A 20,919-nucleotide genomic window follows, 5' to 3' on the forward strand; every position below is an offset into this window, starting at 1 on the left:
TCTCAGTCCAGCTGAATTCATGCTGACGCTCCAGTTTGCTCAGTTTGCTTTCTGAAAACTCCCCTCTTCCTCTTTTTAATCCTCTGAGGGGAAGCAGAGAGAGAGGGAGAGAGAAAGAGAGAGACCAGCATTGAATGCTGACGGGGACATAACTTGCCTTCCTTGCATACCTTGTTTACAGTCTCCCTCCCTGCTGCTATACCCTCCTCTCTCAATGGAGCCATAAAAAACAAATAGGGGCTTTTAGAGAAATTGCCTGTGCACTGAAGATTAATAACAGTTGCACCAGTTCACCCAAGAAAGTCTCCAGAGGCAAAAACGATATTGGAAGATTAAAAGTGCCACATCCCTAAATTGGAATGATTCAGTGCTCAGGTCGCTCTCTAACCAGCTTATTGAGAGTCAAGGCCTTGGTCTACCTGCCAAAGAGCATTCATTAAGTATTTACTCCTGGATGAAGATCCGCTGCATGAGTATAATGATGAGCTGAGTTTGTGATCGAACCTATGTGTCCACGATGAAAGGGTGGTGGCCTGGCATCAGCACAGAAAAAAACAGGTCATCCTGTGTGAGCTTAGGTCACCTTCCCCATGTCTGTAGCCCATTAGTTCAGTGTGTTAAACTAGCCTGCTGGCAAAAGTAAGCAGAATACCAATTTGGCCCATTATTTTCACTGAACAGAAGTATGAGGTGCAGCACAAATCTTTAGGCCTCCTATTGGACCCAGAGATACCTTCATTATTGCTGCACATCTACACAAACACAAAACATAGCTACAGTGTATGTACCATCCTGACCTCATGATAATTGAAATGATAAGGTAGCAGGACTAAGATATAAAAAGGCATTGTAATGATCATGTCCCTCTCCGGAAAAAGTTTAAAAATCAATTCAATGAAATGACAAAAAACACCATATTTTTGAAAGATGTCATGTCATGTTTTTCTATAATATTATTATCTTTACAATATAATTTATAGGAGAACATTTTAATAATGACATAAAAAGTACAACCTAAACTCATACTATACTACTACTTATTCAGTGAGACATCCTCTTTCCTCTTTTTCAGCAGTGGCCCGGAGTTTCTATGGCAACAAGGAGACACGCGTCTCCGCAGCAACCAGAGCAAAGCGTCTCTGAAGTTGCATAGCAACCGCCACAAGACACAACGGGCTTCACGCTTTGAGTCACCTAAATATCAAATAGCAACTTTTCTCTTCGTCCTCGCTTGACTTTAAACAAGAGAAGACCTGTGGATATGTGGAGGAACCGGACGGAGCTAAAAGCGCAAGGCTTCACCGTGAAAGCCACCATGAAGAACTCCGTGGTGAGTGAAGTTATGTGACGTCGTTAGCTAACGGTCGGTTAGCGTTAGCTTTAACGTTAGCAGTGTATGTATGGCATTAAGTTGGGCGTGCCAATTCTGAAACAACTGCCTGACAACTGACTAACATATTTACTGTATAGCATGTGTTATTGGAGGAAGTTGTGAAGAAATATCTGTGACATTTATTGGGGGGGGGGATCCTATTCAGCGTGACGTCATTTCACATTCAGGTTATAGCCTGACTGTGGGCTGCAGATACAGTCTTGTGAGGCTGCACCGTTGCTGTCAGTGAGCTCAAGCTGTCAAACTTTACATTCACTACACCATGTTTTTGAATGCTAGAAGTCTCTAGCTCAAAGTTTCAGACAAGAGTGTAGTGTGAGAGGGACAGACAGAGGTTGAGTTGTGCTTTGTGTAGTACATGAACACTGACAGTCTTGACTCCCACATGCTGCCATCAGTGTGGCACCACTACAGTATCTAGGATAAGTTACAATGGATGATGGTGCAGCCTCTTACTTGCTGCTTTAAATTATCCTCTTACTCCTTCTTTCCCCCCTATCATTTCTCTGTTGTTATTCAGCAGAACCATATCATCCATTTTCTTTGTGCGAATTCTCAGCACACAGTACAGAAAAATGGGGATGGCAGTGGAAAAAAGCAAAAAAACCCAGAATGCCAGAACATATTCTCTCCAACCATCATTTTGCTGTCCATGTGTTTTTGGGCGTGCATGTGTGCGAGTATGTGTGTGTGTGTGTGTGTGTGTGTGTGTGTAAGGCTTTTGGTCAGACAAGTTTGGATGGGTTTCACACAAGTGTGGGGACTTGAGAACTCTAAAATCATTCAATAAGTTTTATGGGCTAAAAATGATGCTTTTAGAAGCCATTCCAAAGCTATAATGCTATCATTAAGACACTATGAAATCCAGAAGCCATATGCTTAAAAAATGCAAATGTCTCTTTTCTAACATCTTGGAGTTACCACATTAACATAAAAGGTGAAAGTTTTATAGATTGGCATGATTGTGGGGTAGCTGGAGTTGTAGACAGTACATGATTTGATTTTACAGGCTCAGAGATGTTATATTATTTTCTCAGCCACCAAACCTTTTATGTATTCACCTAAAGCAGCTACATATTTCTGTCCTGGTGCCCCTTCTCTTACTCTTTGACAAACAAGAGCATTGCGGACCTTGGTTTCCTTGCTGAGCAGTCCCCATATTGGACCTCTAGTGTAGTTATTGAGGGAGGAGACTAATTTCCAAAGACAGCCAAGTCAAGTCTTCCTCTCCTTTCATTTATTGCAATGGATCAGGAAAGTTTAATAGGTTTATATAGCAGAGGACATTAGTCTTTATTGATGGATGTATTGAGTGGTTTGTGAAACCTGCTTTTGTGCTTCTAAAAAAATACATCATTGGTAGAAATATGGACCAGTTGTATTAAGGGTAGGTCCTCAGTAGCTGTATCTGTGAATCTATTAGACCAAAATGAGTTGACCAAATCACATTTGTTTTCATGGTGTTTTATGGTTTAGTGTACTAGCACAATTGTGAAATGGACTAAATTAGACCACTGGCTTTAAACATGAATGGAGACATTAATGGGAATAGGATGATGTATGAACTGGCTTTTCCCCCTTTACTGATATAGTTTGCCAATACAGGTCATTGAAAGATGTAGACTACGTGTAGCCTCCCATTGTGGTCTAGCAGATGTGGCAGGCTGTAGGAGCAGCTAATGTGATAGACTGTAATCTGCTGAAACAAACAAGCCTCCCAGCAGCACATTTACACAGGCATCCTTACTTTGGCACTCATAAACCAGAGCTAATCAGGGTTTGTGTCTGTAGGTGTAACACTGAAACCTGTGTTAATTTGAGTCCTTCTCTACCCCTTCTCTCTAAGCTCAACTCATTTCACATGAATAAGCCACAAGACTATCAACCTAACTCGAGATGGAGAAGTTACTCACCTTTTGTCATAAGAAAAGACTACGGTGCTTCAGTTCATGTGAGGAGAACAGTTATGTTTTCTTGGCTCCGTTTTAGAGGAATGCAGTATATACTATAACAAACAGTCTGAGATGCCTCACACATTATGTCTTCCTGCTTTTAATTCTCACTTGGCACCTTTACACCGAGACAATTGCTGCTGGTGAGTAACAAAGCATGTCACAGACAGTCATATTGCTTAAATTGAAAGACTGAGGCATTTTGTTTACTCTCAGTTGCTTGATCTTTCAGGCAATTATTCCCAACCTATTGAGACAACATGATACTCTTCATTTCCACCCTTAAAGGAAGAGATTCTAAGACAGGTGGCTTACACTATGAGCAGTTTTTATATACTAGGTTTCAGGGATATGAAGCTTGCAACTTATCCAAGAGATTCCAAGAATACATTGATTTGCTTTCTGCTTTTTGTTTTGATGCTCTAATTGTTGACAGCTTTGACGTGTTTCATGGTGAAACAAGTGCACTGCATCAGAAGTTGAGGCATCCGTGGTCAGCAATAATTTAATTTGAAGAAAGTGTCAGTTAAATATTTTCTGGCAGCAATACCCTGCCTCTCACTTCCATATCTTTTCTACTTGTAAAATGTTGACTGTCCATTCTTGGGTACTTTGATGCAAACAACCTAACTAGGTCTTCCTCTCAGAGCCACTAGTTTTTTTGTAGACAGCCATTGCCTTGTTACATTCACACTGTACTTAAAAGAATCGGGCCTTTGTGATAAAAAGAGGTGCGAAAGTTGCACAGTTTTGATGACAACAGTAAATACTTGGAATTGAAACTGCGGCTCTCTCTTTTTTCTATGGCGGGGGCTGCCTTGAGATGCAAAAGAGGCAGTCAGAGCTATCATTGACTTCCTCCTCCTTTTTTGAAGGTCATAAACAAATCTCCTGTCAAGAGCCTTTGCGAGGAAGGCTCCTGCAAAGCCCTTTAATATTCACCATCTCCCCAGAGGATCTGCTATGTCTGAGACATGAATGATACTCTTGCACTGCTATACCACTGGCTAAATCCCCAACAAAAACCATTACATTTTTCAGAGGCTTGCTTGTGTCTGTTGCCCTCTGTTTTTTTCCTCCCCTGTGGTCACTGACATATCGCTCCAGAGAGGGCAGCTTTGCAGAGAGCTGTGATTTGTAGGTAACGACAAGGCCATTTCAAGCCTTGAAAGGGTATGGGGAGTTGAAGCATAGGCTTATTATGCTTTAAAGTATTTGTGGTCATAGAAATTGAATCAATAGCACAGGCCCCTAAAACTCTCCACCCTTTTTTTTCAACTGATTCATCCCCAAGCATTTAAAGAGAAAAAAAGATTCACTTTACATTCTGGTGGGAGGTCGTCACCTTGTGTTTCAGACAGAGAGGGAAACAAAACTGTTATTTTCTGTGTCAGAGGCTTATTTCAGCTAGGTGACAAAAAATAACGGGATTCGGGAGAAAGCGCAAACACCTGCACAGTGTGCACAGTGCACAATGGACATGAATACACATACTGTACACGTGATCATCACAGCTGACTCAGATAAACCAGCTATTGAGGAAAGGAAGATATGAGTTTTCTTGAGCTATTCAGTAGGAGTGGGCAATATGGATAAAATCATCTATCAGTGTAGCCATATGGGGACGTACGACTTTGACTAATCCAGTAAATTTGACCTTACAAATAAAGATATTAATCAGATTGACGCAAAAATAATATAAAAATCCAATATTGCCATAAAGAAGTCCTGCTTACTGATTCACAACACTGCCTACAATGGTCCCATAGACCTTTTTCACAACAGAGAATCTGACATAGCAGGAAAAGCACAGGTGTAACTCCATTATCCAGTCCCAACAAGGCATCCCATTGAGCCAGCGTGCACAATACTGAGCCCTGACTGAATACCTAAGTAGAATTTAAACAGTGTATTTAGTTTATTCTGGGGCTGCAACTAACGATTATTTTCATTATCGATTCATCTGCTGATTATTTTCTCGATTAATCAATTAATCATTTTTGTATAAAATGTCTGTTTCTGTCGCTGTTTTTCATTAATGTAGCTGTGTACCTAGTATTTAGGATGATGACGTCCTAATAATTATCTTAATTCTACAAAGCTTTGATTGGTTGACTGTTTCGCCAACTGGTGGAAACAGCTGTCAATCAATCAATCAATCAATCAAGTTTATTTGTCACATGTAATCATATAAGGTACGGTCACAGTGAAATGTAATCCTGTCAGTTCCTTCAATTTGTGCATTAAAAAGAGTTCAAATAGAATAGAAATAGTAATAAATATGTATGTGATTGGAGGGAAAACAGCAAAAACAAGACTCTTCTTCTTCAAGCCATCTTATCATTTCTTACTTGATGTACTGTTTACCAGTGTCTACAACAACTGACCTATCTGAGTTAGGGAATGTGGAATCATGCTAGCTTATACCATCTGTTTAAACACCTACCTAAAGGTAAAAACCTTTTGTCAATCAATCAGACACACTTGAGACCAGTCGTGCAGATAGGGTACAATTGATTTATAGAAGATGTGGAATGTGTGCCCTTAGATCATCATCGTGCCCTGTAATTGATTTATGTACACAATAATTTGTAGGATGTTTGCCATAACACGGTGTCCTTTAATATTTCCTCTTTTTGTGTTCTGCCTTCTATGCCTTAACAAAGACCGTCTCTGTGAGGACATTTTCAAGGTCTTAGGTGTCATGAGGCCCTTTCTCTGAGAAAATGCTCCTTTTATGAGAAGATATGAAAGAAAAGATGAAAGTTCAAAGTGTCTGTATACTCTCCTATGTTCTACACTACATATACAACCCACACGAAAGAACATGTACACGGTCCTCTTTAAGACACCGTATAGCACAGTTCAACCGAGAGGGCAAATCGATACAAACTACACCTGATCCCAACCTCAACTTTTGTGTGCGCGAGGGTCTGCAGATTGCTGACCTGATAGACTGCTTTTATAACAAGCACAACTCATTTACTGTTTACTTTGGCCTCTGGGATAAAAATTGAGCTGGCAAACACCGTCACCAAGCCTGCCACGAATCCTCCTGCAACCCGCGAATGCTTTTCCGCCCACAGCCCCACCGTCATCCCTGGCTCACCCCACTAACCCCAGGGGACAGATGGAGACTCCGTGCTAGCGAACGTGACCTCCATATCTTATTCCTTACCTCCCCCACAGCATCATCATTATATACCTGAGCAGATGTCTTGGCCCCCATGCTGTCTCCCTCTCTGTCTTCATCTGTCTCTCTCTCATTGTCTTTCTTTCTCTGCAGAACCTTCATTCAACCAGGCAGGTCCCTAAATATGAAAATATTTTACACCGAGAAACAAAGGGCTGCTAGACAAATTGCTTATATACACTACAGTATGATAAAACCTAAACTAAATCAATAAAACAGTAATAACAAGATAATAAGAGGTAACAGGACATAGATGCACTTTGATTTTTGGAATTTAATTGTATTGTATCAAAGTAATTTTGTCTTTAGTCGATAGTTTAAAGCCATGCATTGATAAGATTGTTTCAGAGATGTGTTGATCCACATCTCAGCTATTTGCCTTTGACACTCTAACCCCTGAGTGTCATCTTAATAAATTAAGCCATCTGAACAAATTAAACAAGTGACAGTTCAGAATTGATTCTTAATTAGGGTTTAAATTAGTCTCAACTTTCAGTGCAGCCTGATTAAATGTAATCGCGCTTTCAATTGCGATATAAACCTAGTTAAAATGCAGTCTTAAAGCTAATTTGGTATTAAATTAATCCAGATTTAAAAGTTTGTTTATTGCCTGTTGTGTATCAGTTAAATCTTAATTTAAAGGGATTGAATCTTTTCCTCCATCCACTGAAAAGCCACAGGAGAGGTAGGGAAATCATAATAAACAGAACATGAGCACAACAAGGACAAAAAAAGGCCGCAAGTTTGAGATAAAAATAAGCCCATTGTCAGTTATATGGATGGCAGGCAGTTGTTGACCATGATTGAATCCTTGAAAGCTTTTATGGAGATGAATCTGTCTATTTATTATTTTCACTCAGTCAAAATCATTCCTCCCCATCGCTCCAAACACATTTACTGGACACAGGAACTCACAATCTGCCCAGCATGATACATAAACTGGCCATGAATCTGGCCGGGGTGTTTTGTGTGTGTGTTGTATTTGAAGCATGCCTATGCAAGTAAAGGCAAATTGAACTTGGGTTTCCGCAGTTGGAGGCCATGCTGTACATAAATTCTCTCACCTGTCCGCTTTGCTTGCCTCTCTTGAACTGCATCACAGTGTTTTCTAAACTAGGGGAGTTTGTAGACACACACACACACACACACACACACACACCGTTGCACACCCTAAGACTATTTTTCTGTATCCGTCTTTCCTTCCCTTGGCTTCTGCACGCTCATCTTATCAGCACCAGAAGCCTGTAGTCCATCCCAGTAAGCAGCTGGGTTATTTGAGGAAGAATTGAGTCATGGTAAAACAGGTTAAATTGGCAAAGGGCTCTGGAAGCCTGCTGGCGTTTCCATTACTATCGATCAACCACGGAGCCTAAAGGTCTCGAGTAGTCTGAGCATCGGCAGACTTGAAAATCATATGGTTTCCCCCCATAACTTTTGACTTTGGCTGCCCTGCTTCTTACTTTAAAAGCAGTGGAAAAATAAGACTGACCCAAAGAAGCATATTTTCAACATTGTTTAAAGATACTTTTTTTTTCATGCGTTAATTAAAACCATAAAAGGGAAATGGAGCCTGACTGTGAAACGCCATGACTTTGCTCTCCAGTTCAAACCCGAAATTGGTGTTTCGGTACAGAAAATCCACAACATTTCCACTAAAGATGAATTTGGCAGAACTTACAAGAAGTTGTTTCTGTGCCTCATGCTCCTCCTCGCCAGGTATCAGCAGATAGATTATGTTATAATTGATGGCATGGCATCTGAAGTGCATGGCTGCTGAAATGTGTGTGACCTTTCCCGCGGTTGAGGAAAACACCATCTGGAAACTTCAGTCAGATATGGAGAAGTACTTCCACAGCAGTCTATCATGACCTTATAGGAAGTGCTCGGCTGATTATGTCTATTATGTTTGCTTTCCTCAGAGCTTGGTTGACAATTACACTGGCCTCTGTGTTTGTTATGGTCTCCTTCAAGCCCTTGTAGCTTGCATCCTAATTAGATGGCTTTTAATGGAGACTGTTTATTGCTCCTTGCAGAGCCTCTGTTTTCCGCTCTAGAGTTAATTAGCCCTATGTCATGTGATAACCAATGCAGAGGACATCTAGACCTATGCCTCTCTGTGTCCTTCTTGAATCAAAATCAAGAATGTAGGGGCTGCGTCATTTGAATTATGTGCTTGTTTCCATTTAGTCTCAGTCCTATTAAAAGCACGGATGAATATAAGGACATGCTTTGATGTTGCTATGTTAAACATAACCACACACACACACACAAACATGCACAAGTTATTTGGTCCATTAGACACCAAGTTCCTTCTAAATGATTAAAAATGACCATAAAATCAATTTGCTTAATATGTTGTCAGCTAATGTTGTTTTATCCCGCTTTAACAGGCTTGGTGTCAGTAAGACAGTGAAGTTATTATCAGTCCATTTCGTTTCACCTTTTGAGTTTGAAACTTTAATCTTATTTTCTTTAATGTCATTGATTTAAACCAGCAATCTCATGTAAAACTGTTTCACAAATGGAAACATGGGGGCGACAGTATTATTTTGCAACCTCCTTGTACATAACAAATTCTCTTATCTATTATATTGGGATAATTACTGTAGTTTTATCATGTTTACTGCTTCTAAGGCACTTGCATATTTCTTTGTGTATATGTATAAAAAAAGAAAGGTTCTTAAAATAGCCAGAGCAATAAAATAATCTTTCAACTAAAACTGTGTTTTCTTTGTTTCTTCGACTGCTTTTCTGCCTTGTTGTTATTATGCTTGGATGGCAGAGTGCATATAAATCTTGTTATCTTGAACAATTTAATAAATAAGAGTGAAACTAAATGAAACATACAGTATATTAGCTATACAGTAAACTGTGGGCTGAAAAAGAATTGTCAGCAATAAAACAGTTAATTAAAGCCCTTATTAAGGCTTTTTTTATGTTTTTGGTAACCAATTAGACACACTGTTACTATGACTACATACAACAAAATATGCTAAACATTTCATGAAATAGGTTTTTGTTGGGTGGAATTCTGCTCAGCAGCTTTAGTTTGCCCTATGCACTGTGTACATCCATTATATCACTGTTGGTTAGTTTCAATTTGTGACCACGTTTCATCTTTTTAGAGGCAATTTGTCTGTATTTTGTCATGATTTTCAAACCTGTTCCTTTTGACATAGTAAACAATTTAGAACTCAAAATTAAAGCGCTAATAACCAGACCTCTTTTATGGCTGACAAATGTCCAGCTCCTCTGAACCACCTTTGTAACAGTGTTTGTAATTGTGGTTAATTTACTTCAGTGTTAAAGTCAGTTTTCATCAAACATTTACATTGTGTTGTGTACAATGTTATTATCCACACGTACAATAAATGTACTTACTTGTCAAATACAAACTCCACACTCTTAATTTGTCCATGGTCATAGAAGTCAGGTAAAATGAAACCTAAATGAGGCTATGCTTAAGTGTATTAAACTGACAGGACATTAGCTATCTAATCATCCCCCATCATTATCACCCATCAGACTGACTTGTCCTTGCTAGAGGAGAACGGGCCTTCCTGAGTGCTCTAATCTGCCAGCGTTAGGCATGTGTTATACACTTTACTATATGGTCATACAGTATGTGGCAGCTACACACACTGCCTACATCAACATAATGGGAAACAGTAGCAGAAAAATCAATGTATCTGACAAACACGGTTGTTCCAATCCAATAATGCCAAATGGTGGCCTTTGTTTTGCTACCCCCCACTTTGAAAATCTTTTAAAATCACTGTCAGTGCAATAACATTGGCCTGACCTTTGGAATTTTGCTGACTAGCGCAGAGACCAAAATGGGCTGCAAGTCTGTAATGCATCAAGGACAACAATGACAAAGTCCACCATGCATTAGTGATACAGTTGCATACTTGTAATAAATAAAAAACAAACAAACATACAAAAATGTTCCTTATTTCGGTAAAGTTCTTTCTTCAGAGAGGATGGATCGAAGGGCAGAACAACCATGAACCAGTGCCACCCTCTTGCACACAGTACGCAGTTTGAAACGCACAGCAGCCAGCTTCGTACATGGTGATTCAGGACTGTGGTATTCTTCACCTGGTGCCAAGAAAGTAAACCTGCAAACCCCTTTGAGATGTGAGGCAGTGTGTGCCTTCTCTTCCAAATTCCACTGAGGATTGCTCCGCTATTTAGCTCATGCCTCGCATCCAGCTGAGTCAAAGTGTTCCCTGTTGAAGGTATGCTGGAGGCAAATGCTCGTCTGCAGCAACCTGGAGAAGGCAGGGGAAGGGAAGGGCTGGAAGGCAAAACTACTCCGATACTGTCAGAAATGATCCACATCACGGCCCGGCAACCCTTTCAGCCACCTCTGCTCATTACCCTCTTCGTCCGGAAACACCAAGCAAATTCTACTAACGAGTGTTTGATCAACACGGTGCGCTGTGGCAGGAAGAGACAGGCAACCTGTTCATGACTCATTCCCACTCTACCTCTCCCTCTCTTTTCTACTTTTTTTTCTGTCTTTTCTCTCAGTCTCCCTCCCACTCCCTTAAGACAGAAGAGAACAAAGGCAGAGACAGAAGAAAAGCAATATAACCCCTTGGCCCTTATCTGTGGAGCACACCAGAGCATGTCTGGCCTCAGACACAGCTTTGCCTGTCCTTTGAAGGCCCTCATCTCCCTTTGATTTCAGCCAAATGGTTCAGCACAGTGACAGATGCTCAACTTTCCATCTGTCACTCTGACACCCATCTCTTTAGTGTTGTTGAATCTAACCGACTTTGTTTGGACTGCCTGTCTGGCTGTCTGAGTAAGGTTGTGTATGGCGTTTAATTAGTCTCAAAATCAGCGCACATAAAAACCGGGCACATGCGCGTGATACGAGGGCACAGAACAGTATCAGCGGCACAGAAGAAAAGCATCCTCAAGAGGGAGCATTTCTGCTCTGCGCAGAGAACAGTATCCGCAAGCGGAAAAGCATCCTTGCGAGAGAGCATTTCTGCTCCATGTGCACAAATGCGGCAACACATGCTCACTCGTCAAGTTGACTTTTGAGATTTTGGAGGCAGGGATGCTATAGACAGTCTCTTCCTTTGATTGGTAACTTTGAATACTGACCATGACCTTTGATTGGCTGTTTGTTTTGATCACTGACACAGTCGAAGACAGACAGTTGCCTAAGAGAACAAAAGCAAACATAAATAATGACGTTTAGCAGCTGATCCTGTGTTTTTTTTTTACCACTTACACATATGAATAAGTGTAAGACATCGTAGCAAAATCCTTAACGCTGTTTAAACCCACTTTCAGATTTGTGAGAGCTTTATTTTGCTTATGATAAACAGAAAAAGGGCAATTTCACTGATATTTCTCCATCCACACCACATTAGATCAGATCCAGATCAAAAGCCACTATACTTAGATTTGTCAAATCTAGATTACATTACCAAGGGGACTCCAGAGAGTCATTAAAACAGTTTCAGATTTGTGAAACCTTTATTCTATTTGTGAAAACTGAAAAAAGGGCGATTTCACAGCTTTTCCCCCATCTAGACCACATTGGACAGATTAGAAAATTTACTCTATAACCAACAAAATGGAGAGACGTGGAATGGTGCTGTGAATTTCTAGCCGCATGATCAGTGAAATCGGCCTTTTTTGTGTTTTCACAAAACAGGATAAAATTTCACAAATCTGAAACTGTGTTTTAATGACTCTTTGGTAATTTAGTGACATGGATACTGACGTGAGTGCTAATGTAAGAGAATGGGACTAAGACCTTTAGCTGAAACAGATAAAACAAACTCCCTACCACTTTTTTAAGGTCGTCTGTGCTGTCTTGGCTGAATTTTCACATTTACATTTTATACATTTTTTTGATGCTCTGATACTGAGTGATTTAACGAGGAGTGTAAGGGTCATCATCACATTACCTTGACAACATTCCTCTGAGATGGGCCACGAAAAGACATAAATATTCAAGCCAAGGAGAGTCAAAGAAGTCAGCCTTTTTATGAGAGGAAATTAGAGTGATAGGAGGGGGGGGGGGCGGGATATTGGAGAGCGAATATGATTCAGTAGGGAGAGGATGATGCAACACACCTCTTAAGTAGATGAGTTTTCATTTTATGATGGAAGATGAAAGGGATTTTGCTGCTCAGACTGAACTTGGGAAGTCATATTTAACTCTTACCTAAATAAACAGTACTACGCTCTTTTTAATCATTGCTTTGGCACAGCCTGTTTGAGATCTTTTGCATCAACTGTAAGCTATATCATTTGTGTTTGACAACTGGGACACTGCCTGGCTGCTATTGTAGCGCGCTCCTGATTGACTAGCACTCTTTCACACAGCCTTGATTTATGCTCGTCATCAGAGGTATGGGATAGAGGAGGTGGCACAGAAAGACTATTACAGCCTAGACACCTGTTTCACTGTCACAGCATCTGCAACCTGCAATGCAGAGCAAGAGGTGGAGGGGGGGCGATTGGATAGATGAATGGATAGATGAATGGATCGGAGGAGCGGGGATTGATAATACTGAAGTAGACCTGTATGACTTTGCATATATATCCTGCTCTCTGAAGAAATCAGCTCAAAAGCCAGGGGTCGCTGGCACAAAGTGCTTTGGGCATGTCTTTGCTTAAGCTTCTCTCTGTTTGTTTGTTTGTGAGACTGTGTGCAACGTGTATGTGTGTGTGTGTGTGTGCGGGCGCCTTCCTGTAGCTCTGCTAAAAGTGTCGCCTCTCTGTCTGAGAGCTGCTGCAGCACGCAGTGTGAGATTTTAGGCGTCAGAGAACTTGCCTGTTTTTAAGGCATCTGCGAAGCAAAAGTGTTTTTTTTTCTTCTTCTTTGTCTCTCAGGTTAATCCGAAGGGTGGACTATCATTCAGAGCATTATCCTTGCAGGAGGTCTCGATAATAGACCTCTGTTCCATATATAACACTCACTGTTTCCTGTAACAACCTCTACTGGGAGCCCCATTCCCCTCTTAGTGTGTGGTGGTAAACAGGTTTTGGAAGCTTTTTATGTTACATTTAAATAAGTAAAAGAAATAGAGAGAGCAGATAGAGTGTGTGTGTGTTCGTGTGATTGGATGTGTGTGCAGTTAAGTTAGGGGGGCTATGTGTCTTGGGTATCTACTAGCAGAGCGGGGATGTAGCCTTCAGTGTGCTTTCCCCCTGTTTAATTTATGTAAAGGTCAAATTTCAGACCATGCCAGGCTTTGGTCTCTGCATGGTGTCTCTGTAAGCAAACCTCCAGCATCATTTTTAACAGACGGCCTTACAGGCAGCGAGACTGATTTCCAGGAATAGAAAGTCACACTGGGCGTGCGATAAGACCAAGGGCCTGGGGTTCATTTTGCAATACATACTAATCACCTAGATAATGTTCTTCACTGTTAAACAATATTCCCATATCAGAGGTAGAACCTGTATCTCTTGCCATGTGCAGCCTGCTTATCTCCCCATGCCTCCCTCCACTCCTCAGGGATCTGTCAGTGCCAGGCTACCTGTGACACTTGATTATGTGTGTGTGTGGTTGTGCGATGGTGTTGTGTGGCAGACCATCAGACTGACCTGGTCTTGCCTCTCTCATCTCTGGGGTCGTCTGGGGCTCTGTGGCAAAATTGATGGGCCCCCACTGCTCTGGGTGTGTCCCCCTCCTCTTCCTTCCCCTGTAGGTCGGTCGCTGCCAAATCAAACCTTCTACAACTCCTAGTGTTACCTTCTAGCTGAAGCGTGTGGCCAGTGTACATTCACCTGCTTGCCTGCTGTGCAGCTGTGTATCTATTCATCATCTCCATGCCTGGTTCCAGCCTCCTTACCCATCTTGGCATCTCCCTGTCTGGCTGTTGATTTCTACGACTGCCTCCTTATCTGCTTCGCTGCCTCTTTACCACCTGCAAAACAAACTTAGATTTCAACTTTTGGAATGAGTCATGTGGCTATTCTGAGCTGTGTCCAGTACTCCGTTTAAAACACCAAGCGTTGTTACTGACTTCAGGACCATTAATATTCTATGAGGTGATTTTCAGTCGGCTATAAATTAAATGCTGTTATGAGGATGTTTATTGATGAGAAGCTACTTATTTGGTGAATAAAATCCGGGAGACAGTTAAATTCTTCATTCTCAGCAGCAGAAGTGGCAAATGCGGCAAGTCAGGGATGTTTCCTTGTGTGTCTCATTAATTTCATGGCCCAGCGTAGTGCTTTAATACCTTCAGGTGTCGTCATTGGGGCTGTAAAGACAAAGCATTGGATCGGTGTGTCCCCCCACTCTCTACCAGCCAGGACTACAGCGTGTGCCTTATTCTCTTTGACTGCACACATATGTACATGCATCCACATATGTCCCCCTCCATTCAAAAATGTGGACGTTTGAGCTTCATTGTGTATAATGATGTATGCAGTTTTTGAAACTGGGAGGCTGTTTTTACATCCATCTGCTGAAGAGGGAAAGTTTCTCAGTGGTCATTGAAAATCTGAGTTCAAGGATGGGCCTATGAGCATGATTTGTGACATCACAGCTAGTTTGGAGATTAATTGTGGTCCACTATGCAGCTTACACAAGTGTGATGTGGAAACTTGAAGCTTTGGACTTTTCAGTGAAGGAGGAAACATCTTTTGTGTCCAGCAGTTAAACTTTTGAAATGAACATGAACATTGCATATTCATCAATTCTGGATTTTTCAATGAGGGAGAAGGAATAGATGGCATTTTAACATTTTTAATGAGATAATTGTACTTTTTTGGGGGAAACACATTAGACACATGTTACAATACAACACAAGCAGAGTATTTTATATATATATATATATATATACATATATATATTACAACATGTCTAGAGGGCATCTTTAACTGTTTATCATGGCCACGTATTACACATTGTTGTGACAAACAACTGAAAATGATCATGGTAATTCTTTCTAACAGGGCAGCACAACAAATTGTGACAATTCTTACTTAAATTGAAACGAATAGTTTCAATAGTCCATCAGTTCTTTATAGTGAGACCACATAACAGAATGTATGGTATTAACACAGCCTGCACAGCCTGTGTGGTGTTCTATATCTCTGTTTACATGGTTTGTGTCACTGTAGTCCTGACTTATGTGAGTCAAGCAATGTGTATGTTTTTTTTTTTCAAAGTTTAGCCTCATGGGCTCAGTGCATGTGGTTTTCCATTCACTTCACAAGTAGTAATATATTCTGCCTTTGCCATGCAGGCTGATTCACTCTGTGCCATCATCTCAACTGTGGTTTGGTGATATGAATCAGCCAATAGGGCTCTATAAGCACAAGACTGCCCTGCTGCCTTGCTGATAAGTGGGCCACACAGAGAAGATGGAAAATACTTAGGGCGTTCTCACTCTCTCTCTCTCTCTCTCTCTCTCTCTCTATCTTGTTCTCTCTCGCTCTCTCTCGTTTGCTCGCTCACTCCGAGCCTCTTTTGCTTAAACTCCTCCTTTCACACTCCTACCTCAAATTCTTTCTTTCACATCCCGTTAACGTCTCACTGTGTCTGTGCTGTTCTTTTAAGTGATGGGGTTAAACTAGAGGAGACAGAAAACAGTGGGGCGCTCTTCAATGCTTGAAGCTTCTTTTTGAAGTTCCTCTTTAAAGTTATCCCACTTGCGCACAGTTCAATAGTAGGTGGCTGTCACCTGTTTCATCCTCGTGTCTTTGTAGTGACACGAGGTGTGTAGTATTGCCTTTGCCGAGCTGTGTCGTCATTTTTCATTACAAACATCCCTGCCCTTGTGCGTGTGTATGCGCGATACAGTTGATGCAAAAGCCTCTGACACGATGACAATTGTAAAGCACACCTATGGTCCTGTGAGCTGTGAACAAAAGACTCTGTTACCTTTCATCAGTCTGTGGTTTTCCCGTCCAGTGAGAGCTCTTTCCTCATTTGTTCTCACCCGACCTTGTCTCTCACAACAGGGATAATTTCTGCACATAATGAAACTCACTCGCAGACTGATTGCACTTCTTGCTGTTTGGTCATGAGAAATTAATGGATTGCTGCACAAATATTGCAGATTTATTCTACTGAGAAATCAGCCTCCCACCAGACTGTGTTTAGCCCTGCAGAGGAAAATATCCTGTCGAATGATTGTTTGGACATGACCATATAGCAGAGATTCCCTAACAGCCTAAATACCTCCATTAGTTTGTCTGTTTTCTTGTTTCATGAAATGCAGTTTGAGGATAAAGCACACATCTCTAGCCCAGACTGTATCCCTGGTGGCCGGTGGGCAGGCAGCAGGCTGGGCTATGGAGGAAAATGCCCTGTAAATAAAGACAGCTAATTTTGTTGCCTGTGGCAGCGATGTGCAAGCTGACCTTATCAGGAAAGCCTCGGCCTGTCTATTCCATCCTCTGTGACTCACCTACCCTGCTTCCTCCCTCAGGAAAGGCGGCCTTCTGTACGGAGCTAGATTTCAATAACCTCTCAACCGAGAACAGCAGTGAAATGCAGAGAGAGACAGAGAGAGAGAGAGAGAGAGAGAGAGAGAGAGAGAGAGAGAGAGAGGGAGCAAGTGTGCCTACCCCCCTTTGCTGCCTCAGTAAACAGGTGATGCAGTGCACCCCTGTGCAGTGGCACCCTTGTTCCCCTTACAAATGCAATGCAACAAAATGCATTTTCACCCCCGGCAGACACGAGGCAGAAGCACGCGATAGGAGATGGATTGAAATGAAGAGGGAGATTAACGAGGGGCTCATTTGAGGAAGTGCAGTAGTGATGGCGATGCAGGGTTGACAATGAATTGACAGCCCTTCGCCAGACATCTATCAGAGGCATTCAGAGGTGTTTTGGGGTGGTGGTATAGAGAGATGAGAGAGAGAGAGCTGGAGCTGGAGGCCCAGGCACAGTGATGGATCACCTACATGCCGCAGCAGCCCCGCCACGCTGAACTCACCCTCAGAATTGATGAGCCACACCTCTTGTCGCCCTGTCTCTTTCTTCCCCTCATATCCACTATTCCTCCATCACCCTCCCCCATTCTCCATCTCCATTTCTCGTTTTCCTCATTCTTTGTCTCTCGATTCTCTCTCTCGTGCCGTTGCTTCCCATTGTCCTCATGTCTCTGTATCTCTCTGCGACTTTCTGCCTATATCTCACCCCCCTTTTATCCCCCTTTCTCTTCATTTCTTTCTTTCCGTTTTTTTCCTTACACCTTTTGAATACCACACCCTCTCTGTGTGTCAACATCAGGCAGGAGAGCCATGGAAGGGCCATACTAATAAGGTTAGAGGGAGCATCTCTGTTTCCCAGGGTGACACCTTTATAAATGACAGGAGCATGAGGCCCTGCCGGTGTTCAATCACCTCTGCAGGGGATCGCCCATGGGGAGCTCAGCGTGTGAGCTATGTGGTGCGTGCGCGTGCATGAGTGTATGTTTTTGTGTTATTGCCTCTGTGGGCCTTGCAGCAGCCAGGTTTACGGTGGAGCTAGTTGGAGTGGACAACAGCATTAGGGAGGAAACAGATCTGGAGGCAGAGTGAAGGCGAAGGAGAGAAATGACAGCCCGGAGCTCATCTGACCAGTACTGCCTTGTTATGACTCCCTGATGTGTGCACCAGGGGCACACAAAACAGACTCTTCCTCCCTTTATTGCCTCACACCACCTCTATCTCTGTTCTGTAGTCTGTCGCCTCACAGGCTCGCTTTATGGCTTCCACTGAGGGGCGGGATGTTATCTGCTCATATAGGTCTATGTTATAGGCTCCTTTTTTTCCGTCTCTTTCACTATCTGTGTTTGTGTTTATGCCAATGTTTTAGAACTGGGATGAACACAGTATTCTGCCTCGCATGTGGCTGCTTTTTTCAGTGCCCATTTCAATAACAACACAGCCACCTTTTGTGGCCACACACACCAAAGGCGCAGTAACAGAATCAGCAGCAGTTGTTGTCGTCAGCACAGCCAGTCTAAATCGAGTTAACACAGATCCGTGATCACCCATACAAGAATGAATTTAGGGACGTTGTTGCTCATAACGCGAACACTGTGAGCTTCTTATTTGAAATGCTTCTCATGACCTGTCCATAAGTTCACTTGGCTTCTCAGAAAGCTATGAGGAATAAGCTAGTTTTTGTGAATCTGCCGTAAGACAAATTAGGTTAGTGGCTATTTGGGATTCAGTAATAGGGGTTTTTCTCTCGGTATGCAGGAGCTTTAGACCCGAATGTCATCAATGGCAGAACAGGAGCAGGCAGATCACTGGAATCGCAGCTGGCAGGTGATAATCTCCCCATGACGCTATTCCTATTACAGTTCTCCTTAAGCTGCTCGGAACAGCAGCCTTGACTTTTTTAGTGTCCATAGAGACACAGGGAAATATGCCACTGCGCATGCATGTATAGGCAACCGCCTGGCTGTTTGTGTGTTTTCTGCCACTGATGATAATGGGCGAGAAAGCAGGGAAATGGCTGTGAAGCTTGCGACACCTCAGCCATGAACACAGGCCATGGAATTGACTGCAGCGTCATCATTCCTGACCATAAAAGCTGCTCAGCCAGTCAATGCAGTCTGGGTTCATTCTCTCCTTGCTGCCCAGTCTGAGCTATTTTTAGCTTCCCTGTGCAGCGTGGCTCAACTGCCGTCGTAGCTACCTGGATATGAGGGCTTTGTCACTCCTGCAGGCTGGAGCAGCACTGATCTTGCAAGCTTTACAGCTTCCCATTTCCACAGCTCGGGCTGCAAAACAACTCCTGCAGTGAAAGGAATTAACAGAGACAGACAAAGAAAAAGAGGGAAGATGGACAAATAATAGTGATGTGTGTTGCACAGCATTCCTGTTGAAGCCCAGTATTCGTGTTAAATAATGTTTTGACCTGTCATTAGAACCTGCAGTGGTTAAATGAAACCACAAGGCATTGGATTCTTGTATTAAGTTATACCTTGTGCTCGATGTTGACAAGACAAACAGTATTCTAATGAGGCAAGCTGACACTTAACTATACGTGTAATTGCTAAGTTAAAACAATTCAAGCATTTACTGATTAACTGATTAAAACCTAATACGAGGAAAACTGAGCAATTTCTCGTTTTCAGAAGGGTGCTGTTTACAGGGTTATACAAAAAAACAGCTGTTTTGTGACTGTACATGATTAAACACACTTTAAACTAAACACAATAAATGTACACAATCACAATAAAAGTAAGCACAAAATATAAGACAGGAATTAAAAGATGATGGCAGGCGTATTTGTTGTGATGGAATTCTGTTTCGCTAGTGTAGGTGACACTGAAAAAGTACTTTTTTCCAGTGTTTACATGCATTGTTAGACACACACATTTTGTTTTGGTAGTCTTTCTCCTGCAGGTATACCAACCTAGGCCTATTAATTCAGCATAATATTATTCAGTATTCCCTGGCATGGTAAACAAATGCTCCAAACGGATTCATTTGAAATGACTGCGCTGCAATCCCACGGTGCATTAGGGCTGTTTAAATGCAGTGAGTGCTTGGAGACACTCACTCAGGGTCCTTCATAATAGTTTTTCCTCTCTTGTAGTTTCTCTCGAGCCTAGCTATGCTGGCACCAGCTACACCACGTCACACGTGTAACTTAAACTTTGATCCATGTTTCATCATCCCTCTGTGCCAGTTTTATTGAGCTATTTGCAGTTCTAGGCCTTTTTTATATCTATTTTGTTTTTGAATTATGCAACAAGCAGGCAACGCAAGTGAATGATGTAACATAAAAAAACTAAACTTCAATTGAGTAGCATCATAGTAATAGACTCATACCTCTTTAAAATATCTTAAGTTGCACAACAATCTTAAGCAGGCCTGCCAAAGATAACACATCTCTGTCCCAATCTGCTCTCCCTGTGTGCTGCTGTGGCAAAATTCAGTTCCTCAATGGGTGGTAATCTGAGGATTAATGACAGCAACACATCTGCCAGTCATGTGGCAGTGTGTGACACAGATGGCGGGGGATGCACACAAGGGGCGCAGACAGAGAAAAGATTGGCTCTAACATTGTCATTCGTCCACTACAACTTGCTGTTGCTTTGCTTTAATGTTTTCAATCATATAAATCCTAATTCCTCAAGTACATGAGTAGCCCCCACTTGACTTGAACAATCTCACCACTGGGTCTTCAGTGAGATGTTTCGGTTACTTCCTTGATGGAGTGTTTTTTGCAGGTATTTTTGGGTAATAGGAGTCGGTCCTATTACCCAAAAATACCCGCAAAAAACACGATGTTTGTTTACGATAACTTCCGGGTAGAAAACCCCTGCATCACATACAGTGACAACAGAAATAAACTATATGCCGATAAAAAATATTTGGGGGTATTTACAAAATGCATACAGTAATCACCACCTTTTGTAACTACAACCACCTCAGTAAAC

General features: G+C 41.9%; 1 protein-coding gene across 8 annotated transcripts in view; it reads left to right on the forward strand.

Moving 5' to 3' along the window:
• Positions 1-1,122: 1,122 nt before the first annotated feature.
• The window catches only part of pacrg (PARK2 co-regulated), a 146,413-nt gene continuing 126,616 nt past the window's right edge, over positions 1,123-20,919 (forward strand). For 7 of the 8 annotated variants that reach the window (XM_042388433.1, XM_042388440.1, XM_042388439.1 and 4 more), the window contains exon 1: positions 1,123-1,330. In XM_042388433.1, the coding sequence (XP_042244367.1) occupies positions 1,262-1,330 (69 nt within the window). In that variant the 5' untranslated portion in view covers positions 1,123-1,261. The remainder of the gene's footprint in view (positions 1,331-20,919) is intronic. The other variant, XM_042388441.1, reaches the window with a different exon arrangement.

This window comes from Thunnus maccoyii, chromosome 16 (assembly GCF_910596095.1).
Source record: "Thunnus maccoyii chromosome 16, fThuMac1.1, whole genome shotgun sequence".
Lineage (NCBI taxonomy): Eukaryota > Metazoa > Chordata > Actinopteri > Scombriformes > Scombridae > Thunnus > Thunnus maccoyii.